The 9,107-nt window shown below is 37.8% G+C and overlaps 1 protein-coding gene across 1 annotated transcript; it reads right to left on the reverse strand.

The window, feature by feature from the left end:
- Positions 1-876: 876 nt before the first annotated feature.
- LOC104615194 (protein FAM173B-like) lies at positions 877-8,711 on the reverse strand. Its single transcript, XM_010292896.1, has 4 exons — positions 8,433-8,711; positions 6,054-6,191; positions 4,898-4,948; positions 877-1,110 (listed from the first exon to the last, which is right to left on the reverse strand). Exons 1-4 carry the CDS (start codon positions 8,709-8,711, stop codon positions 913-915), a joined length of 666 nt encoding a protein of 221 aa, XP_010291198.1. The 3' UTR covers positions 877-912.
- Between the last annotated feature and the right edge of the window lie 396 nt (positions 8,712-9,107).

Here is a 9,107-nt window from a genome sequence, read left to right on the forward strand (position 1 = left end):
ACCAAAACCTGCCACCCAAACCCAGTACAAAATGAAATGAGGCCTAATCGGATTTAACCAAGCTAGTCAGACCAACTAGCCCTACAATCAGAAACAGTCTTCATCCATGACACATTCAAGTAAGCAACTCTCATCCATATCTTATCCAAGGCCTGAGCACACAGAAGTGGTGAAGCTTCACTGACAAGTAGGTGACTTTTGAAACCCTTCCTAAATCAGAGAGGTTAGTAAAAATCACGGTCATCTGCAAAGTCTTACACCAGTAAGTGTTCAGTAGGAGCACATTTCTGTGGTTTGGTCTTCACATAACAAGTTAAATAAAAACATGTTAATATAATCAAGGGCTGCACTTGTGTTCATGAATAAGCAACTTGTCATATTTGCTTGTTGTGTCATATTCAACTTTCAAAAGTACACGTTCAAGGCTGAGGGGTAAAACATTGGTATCATCATCATACTCCATCTGCATCGGTTTGATGTATGCAGCATTATGCCTACTTGGCATACCTAATGAAGACATTTGGGGACCACGGCTCATTTGAGAAGCCACTTGCACACCACTTCCAACACCAATAACAAAAGCTCTGTAGGCTCAGAAAGAATTCATACATTAACTTTTCCAATTTGAGCATTTTAACTTATACATATACTCCCCTTAACAGTAGTGAACCGTGTTTTATCCCATTTTCCATATTAAAGTTTTCTGCTTCTATAAAACTCTCTCAGAATTTTACTACTTTAAGCCATTTAACTACACCTTTCACTAACCTTTGTGGGCTTTCAGATAACCAGCATACTTCAGTTATTTTAGTGAATATGTATCTCTGTATCCTGGGGCTCTATTCACATTAATCTTATCTTTAACAGGTGAATTCAAAGTCAAAAATTTCAGTACAAAAACAAATTAGATGTTTAGGATTCTGTTTCTGGTGTAATTTCCACGCTTTTTGTTTCACAGTCTCTAGAATGTTTCAAATCATAGGCCCACACAGTGTCTATTCCATCTCCAGTAGTATGATCTGGGATCCAGTAAGGGAAAGGAAAACGACAGGCAATGATTCTGGCATTGCATTCAAGTTCTTCTTCTAGCTTCTTCTCCAACTGTGGCATCTGTTGAGCAACAATAAAAAGATTTCAGAAGCAGTGAAACAGAAGCATTCTCTTTAGAATCTAATTCAAGTGTTCAAGAGAAGTCCAAGGTTTGAGGAATTTTTAGAAAAAAATCTAGGAAAGTATTAGCAATATACATTTTGGCTTTGATGAAATGACAAAGAGTATCTAAAACTAGGAAGTGCCCTGACTGGTGAGATCAAGAAAATCATAATCCTAAATTCTAAAAATTCAATCAAAACCCACAGATAATCCCTTAGATTAAAAAAAAAAAAACAAAAAAAAAAAAAAAAAAAAACAAAAAAAAAAACACCCAGAAGATTGCCTTTTTGTAAAAAAAAAAAAAAAAAAAAAAAAAAAAACCACACACGAAAACCACCACCACAAATTAAGAAAAGACTTTGCATGTTCCAATTCATTATTCTCTTCAGCAAGATTCTTTTCTGTAGAGAATGAGAGTTCAGCCCCCTGAATTTATACCACTTATGACAGCCCAAGTCGCATGAACTATTGTGTGATACTCAAAGGCCAATGACTCACAATTTCCAGCCTAACCAAGACAGATCTTGCGACACTCAAAACATCATAGGGCCAATAACCCAAAGCAAACATTCTGTTGTCACTGTATAGTAAAGTACTGGTATGTTAAGTACTATTGAAATTGAGCTTTGCTGGCTCCAGCCTGTTAAAACATGCACGTTAAGTCCCCACAGCTGTACTGTATGAAGCGGCATACAACACTATGCAAGACTCCTTGGCTGAAGACCTACAATCTAGCTTTCCTCCATTTGCAAAACTGAGCAGAGATGAAAGCCAAAGGAAGTATCGCTACTCTTCCAGAGCAGAGCAACACCCTGCCCAGTCAGATTCTCTATCTCCAATAGGTACTTTGCAAATTCTGCTACGGATTAAGTGAGAAATGAATTAACACATCTAGACTTCAGAGGAATTTCTTTCCCACCCCAGATAGTGATTATGTTCTGGAAAAAATGAAACTTGATAGATTTAGCTATTTTTGTCCTTTGGAAAGGCTTCATGTTATGCTTAAGTAGATCAGTGCACATCTATTTGGAATTTCTTTTATTCTTACATACTGTGTCTATCTCAGGGAGTAATTATAACAGCAAGCTCCACAGGTTACTTCTATTACATGTAAAAAACTATTTACTTTGATATCATGACATAACACTTAGATATTAAAAGGTTAAAAAGACAGCAATTATTTACAAATACAGTTCAATTTAAGTCACAAAGGATACAAAATAAATAAAAAGTTAAAAAAATACAGATCATTATTAGAAAACAAGACTGACTAAAGAAAATGTGACTCCAAAGGCTGCAGGTAGTTTACACTATCGCATACATGCAGGGTGTACCTTTGATGTAACATCCTATTACAGCTACATTTAAGCTTAGAATGGAGTATTTTAGGAAAATCATTGTCATAGATCTAATATACCTCAGTTACCTCTGAATATTTAAGCATTCTATGCTCTGATTTATTCCATACAGCAAATGCTTTTAAACATTTTTGCTACTGCATATTAAATAAACTAGAAAAACAAGCCCACTTTGGGATCTTAAATTGAGTTGAGACACCAGAAAAGGAAGGACCAAGTTATTACAGAAATTACAAATATAGACATAGCCTAATTTTAATGAGTAATTATGAAAATTAGTGACAACTCATGTCTATATTAACTCAAATTAGAAAACTTCATTAATAGTTTAGCCAAAAAGAATTGTATCCTTGAACCAAACAGTCAGTTTTTAAGCGCTCTCTCTCAGTAATAGTAGGTGTTACATACTGTATTTTAAATTAAGCTAGGGTTGAGGTTTTTTTGGTATGTCTACATAGATATACAGTTTATTAAATCTTTTGTACAATATATAAATAGTTAAAATACACAGAAGGTGCAAACATGAACACCTGGTAAGAGTTCTGTCATCCCTCCCTGAACAACTAAAAGCCTCTCTGCAGTGACTCAAACACACCTTCCCCCAGACACCTGCATGAACAGAGAGGTCTTAGTCTTCCCTGAAGATCAGTAAATCCAGGTTCTGTAAGATAATCTTGGATATGAAATAAAAGAATTGTGTGACAGCATCAAATTACACCAGTATTATTAAAAAAGCTACATAGATCTATTGCCCTCAGCAAAAGAGACAAAATGCATAAAGGTTCCTAGAAAACCAATTTAGTCATTCAGGAGGCTAAGCATTCACAACTTCCGAAGTAAATTTAAAAAGGATCATGAGCAAACTAATGCTCAGGAAACACAGGACTTCATATGTGTGGATCTTCTACATTTATGACAGTACTTTTACTGGGAGAATTTAGACTAGTATTTACGGCAGGTATTCTGAGCCCTACAGCTACTCTTTCTATCATAGCTGTTACTAATTTATCCCACTTTATACTACTAGATTTAAAGTTAAGCTAGTATTTCTGCTAGGTTTACTCACATTTTCCCAGGGCATTTGTTTATTTCTAGTTTACTGAAATAACTTTTTTCACCTGCACTTTTCCCCCTCAGTGCAATTGGCGAATTTCTAACTGCAAATTCAAATATTTACACTGCCCTCTCCCGGCACTCAAGCTAGAGAGCACATAACACCCAAACCCGGCAACATCTGTAGCACAAGTACGAGTACAGTTCTCACTAGTAAGTCACTCACAAAAGTAGGGGAAAAAATGCATTTTCACTTCAGTTTCCAACATGAGTTACAATCTGAGTCTGAAATGGGTATTTAATTCCAATGCTGTTAAAGAAAAAGCAGAGAATAAGGAAGCTTTATTATGCTTCTTATTACTACTACAGAAATATTATTGGTGTATGTTGTATGGTATAGTATCTCAAAGCTCTTTACTCGTTTCATCCCACATCTGCCTTCGCAGAGGAAGAAGCAATACAGAAGCACTTACAGGATATTTCTGCTTCACTCTTCCATATGCATTCAACCTATATAGAACATTCTAATAATAACTCAAAATATCAAGTATATTTAGATATTTAAGATTTTTTTATCTTTTCTATTAAAAAGAGAAAACTAAATCAATCTGATTTATAAAGTAAATGTAAAGTCTGACTGAATTTATTGAATGTATCACTAAAGCAATCGCTATGCACCTCAATTTCTACAGCAATTTTGAAGAATGAAGCTGAAGAATGCATTTTCCCCAAGGAACACAATGAACATAGGTTACAAAGCCTTCCCAAAAGGCACAGAATTTCTGCACTTATACTCTAGCAATTATACTTGAAGAATTTTTCTCCCTTCCTAAACCCTCACAGTCTAACACATGCAAAGGACTATTTTAGTATATCAGCTGCTGGCCTGTTTGAGGTGATCTGGGTTTTGGAGATGAACAGAAGCAAAGTTCAATGCTCTCCTCTAACAAGGTTCCCAAAAATCAGCGTAGCCAATTTCCTACTCTATCCTTTCCCTGCAAACTCCTCATTTCTTCAGTAGGAAAAACGGAAATTTTCAAGAACCAATCACCTTCCCTTCAAGCAACTTGAGCACAGCAGCTTTCATTTTGTTCTGAACTAATGGACAGAATGTCTCAAAAAAACATGTGTACTTTTAGCGCTCCAGTCTGCATACTGACGTGTGGAAAACAGACTCCACAATCTGGACATTAACAAGCAACAATGAAATATCAAAATATTAGTACTAACTACCTTTGACATTCTGCAGGTTTGTTCATTTTGCAGATGAATGTACTAACACTGAATGCCTTGATATTTAAAATAGTTAAACAATGCAAAAATAGTGAACTTACCATTTGAGGTACCCCAAAAACAACAACATTTGTATAATGGGAAAAAGAAACCTGAAAGAAAATTTGAGAACAAGTCTTAATGAAAATGGTATTTGTATTTGGAGAAGTCCTCACCATTCTTTTCCCCTAATCCCTCTAGGGGATGCTGCACTCCTTTCAACACAGATTTAGATCAAAAACAAGAAAGGAGATCCCCTATCAACATTGCATCACACAAACTTCCACATAAAGACAATTTTATATTGCTCAACAGTAAAAAAATTCTACTGCCTGGCCAAGAATATGGCACCAATTCTAGCAGCACAAGAAGTATCAGTTTAGAAAATACAGAAAAATAGATTTTACTCATGGCTAAGTTTTTCCACAACTCCTGTATATATTAAAATGAGGTATGTTTTAAGTCTGTCCCTATTTTTGTTAAATGTTAGCTAGCTATAAAAACTTCCCAGGCAGTCCAATGCTCAGGTTCTTCCAGTCAATGCCCTGAAGTTTTCCTATGCTCCTCTCTGAGCAAAGATAAAAACAGTACATTCACATTTTCCCCCAAAATTCCTGGTATCCACTTTACAAAATGCCATACAAGACAAAACACCCCACAACTTTTGACAGGAATGGTAGGGGAGTGGCCCACATAAATATGACCCCCCAAAAAAGCATCTCACTACAGAAGCACTCGTGACTCAAATGATGAAAATCGCAAAAAATTCTCAGTCACGTGAATGTAAGTTACCTTAAAGCAACACTCAAAACCAGGTAAAACACCGCACAGCCAGAAAAGAACACACGTCTAATGAAGTGTCAGACAAGATTGTGATCTTGCACATTAGGTGAATAAGTGTCTTGTTACTGACTCCCCAGAATCAGCTCTCAGTGAAGCCTGACATTACAGCATCCCACATCATTCAACAGGCACAAGCATGACACAGTATGCTCGAGGCACCTATACTGAAAAAGGACAGCACTTCACCCAAGCACAAAACCAGCAGAGCAGTGTACTGTGCTGTAAATCTAGTTTCTATGGCCTCACGTAATCTTCTCAAAACCCAATACAGCACCCTGTGGCCAGTCAGCATTATGGTTCTTTCAAGAAAGTATCTCCAAATTATGGAAATCTCTCAAACATCCCAGACTCATTCTCACATACTTCACCACCTACCTTCCATAAGTCTGAAATATAAAATTTGGTGTTGTGGTGTACCCCATCCCTCCAGGCACGGTATCTAGAGTACCAGACTAGCCAGGGATTTAATTCATAACCAACAGCTTTGAATCCCCTTTTTGCAGCTGCTATCACCTACAAGGAAGAAAATACATCTTCACTTAGAAAGTGTATTCATCTAAACAGGAGCACACAGTTTTATTTACAACATAAATCAAAGGAATGCACTCTTCAAAGTCACTCAGGTTTTAATCCCCAACAGATTACAGTTACAGAGAACAAAAACTCAAACTACATTTTACTATTATAACTAGTCTCATTTAAATAGATAGATATATTCAGGCAAACAAAATGAATCGCTTAAACATTCACGGAGGAAAGCTGTAAGCCTGCAGTACATCTATGATTTACATAAAATTTTAATTTAACATAGTCATGACACTACCTTGGAATTAACGAGTACCAAAACTGACCATGGAGAGCATAATGAAATACGCAAGCAGAAATGCTCAAAATTAGAGCATTGCACTTATGAAAAGCAGTGATGGGTAGGCACTTGAGAGACCCCTGAATCAGAGTCAAAATGATGTTATCAACAGAAAGTAGAAGTAATCTGTTGACCTACATTTTAAAAAAAGTAGGTCAAAAAATAAATGTAGGTTAAAAAATTGAAAAAAAAAAAACAAAACAGCACACACAAATCTCACAGTATAGCTTTCATCCAATGCTAAGCTTCATACATTATTTTAAAAGGCAAATGGTAATTCAGATAAACAGGTTTTCAAAGCCACTCCTCTAAATTAGGCCCCAAGATTTAGAACTGTTAAACTGTATAGCAAGTGTCTCCAAACAAGATCCGAGCCTACACATTTTTCAGAAAAAAAAAATTAAGGAAAACACAAAAGGCATCAGTTTCTAGAGTTAAGGTTTAAGTAATAATTTAAAAGGTTACTGCCAAGTTTTTATCAGGAAGAGCCTGATGAGCTGTAAATTACAGAACAGGCAAGGTGAAATCAGGAATAAGTACATATTTCTTGCTAGAACTTCTCAAACAGTGTGAAACACACTATCCAGATAATGCTATTAAAATAATGCATCTTCCATCGGGCACACAGCATTACTAAAATAATCTGACATTTTTACCATGCTTGGAAATAAAAATATGGTCCTATTTATCCACCAATTACACCTGAGTTAATGCTAAATATTTAAAAGCATCTGAACAGAAGCTCAACTTTTTTTCAGGACAGATGCATTAAGGCAACACCAAGCATTTCATCTGAGGCACCTGGCTCTGCAAGTAGTCTTCAGTCTCCATTTAGGCACATACATATAAATATACATATCAAAGTTAAGCATGCAGTATCCAGTCAAATTAGGTGCCTCAGATGAGGGTCAACAGCCAGAACGCTGAGCAGAGGAGGCATCACAAACTGCAGCTCTCTTGTACCTAGACACTTTTCTCCGTTTCCTATTGGGCACAATCCCTTCTAAGTCACCTTCACAGATTTGGATTTCCAAATCAAATTTTTTTAGTATGGACAAATCGCTGACTCATTCACATGAAATACAGACAAAGGTAGCATTCAAGAACTTAAACTTGCTTCCATCAAAAACCCACTTAGTGTGCCATCCTGTTGCTAAAACTGACTTGATACAGATGGCTAGGAAATGGTACACAAAACATCACAACTACAAAAAAAACCCACACCATTCTCCACTATACTCTCACCACCACATTTCACAAACAGGGGTTCAGACAATGTCCTGGAAGCACAGTATCACTTTGGCTTCAGTGATCCTCACCATTTCTTTTGGTAATTATTCCAGTTTTACCACATTCATTTTGAAGCGGGGCAGCCAGCACTGCACAAAGGTGTGAAGGCTACAGTTCTAATACCAGGATTTTTATTTTTGTAATCATTTCTCATTCTCTTTTGTTCTGCTATCACCTTTATGCAATAAGCATAGAGCTGCAGTTCCAAAAGCACAATGCTATTTCATCTCACAGCCTTATGCGTTGTAGCTATAAACCTATGTGGAATCACAGCTCTTTGGGAATAACAATACCAATACTTTGATCACATCTTTTCATGTGAATGCAGTGCAATTCCCTCCAGCCAACAGGATGAGGTTACCATTTTGTACACTACCTTGCCAAGCTGCAGGTAAGACTGGAGCAAAAATATTGATTGCTCACCTAAACTGAATATAAACCTTTCTTAGCTTTGAGCTTTTTCGTAAGACTCAAGCAAAACACATCAGATGCCAAAGACAAGACATTCATAAATCTGACAAAACAACGCAGTCACAGCTAGAGCCATTTAGCACTTCTTTGAGAGGCAACGTAAAAGGAAGGCGATGTCCATAACTTACAATGCGGCCATCCCCACTACCAATGTCAACTAGGGAGCCACTTCTGTTTTCTAACATTTGCAGCACATTCTGGATCTGAGTGGAAGTTGCAGGAACAAAGGGCAGGCACACCCTCCTCAGGGCCGGGGTCACAAAGGGGGTGACCACAGCATAGAGTGCCACCAAGGTCCCACCGACACCAGCAGTGACCAACAGCCCCCACGTCTTCCTTCTGGAGCCGCCCTCACAATCAGCCTGCAGGCCTGCTGGGTGGCTCTCGCTCACTAGCGCCTTGGACATCACACCTGGAAACAGACATTAAGAGAGTATTTTCTCCAATAGCTTTATTATGTGCTCTCTTAAGACTACACAGTGTATTGTATCAAACAGGTAAGACATCAGAAAAAAACTTATACCCCTTTAGCCCATTCCTAGACCCTAGGGAAATGTTACTCTTGCTGCTTTCAAGAAGCTGAAGTAACAGGTTAATTTTTCAAGGGGGAAAAGCAGTTTCCACTGAATCCCGTAGTTCTTCCCACCCGGCCGGACAGCAGCGCGCCCCGCAACAGCTCAAGGGCGCCGCAGAGAGAGAGAGACCTCCCCACCACGGGCCGCTCAGAGGCCGTCCCTGAGCAGTTACTATTCTTCCCTTCAGGGGAAACGTGTCTCCAGAGCGCAGCGCCCGCAGCTACCAAC

The sequence above is a fragment of the Phaethon lepturus genome, unplaced genomic scaffold (genome assembly GCF_000687285.1).
Source record: "Phaethon lepturus isolate BGI_N335 unplaced genomic scaffold, ASM68728v1 scaffold56868, whole genome shotgun sequence".
In the NCBI taxonomy this organism is placed as follows: Eukaryota; Metazoa; Chordata; class Aves; order Phaethontiformes; family Phaethontidae; genus Phaethon; species Phaethon lepturus.

Bases quoted from the DNA above. Each gene is read 5' to 3' on its own strand.
- LOC104615194 (XM_010292896.1), bottom strand. From the start codon at position 8,711: ATGTCCAAGGCGCTAGTGAGCGAGAGCCACCCAGCAGGCCTGCAGGCT. The intron at 6,192-8,432 runs GTAAGTTATGGA...TCTTCCTTGTAG, and splicing joins GTAGTGGGGATGGCCGCATT to GTGATAGCAGCTGCAAAAAG. The intron at 1,111-4,897 runs GTAAGTTCACTA...GTTGCTCAACAG, and splicing joins TTTTTGGGGTACCTCAAATG to ATGCCACAGTTGGAGAAGAA.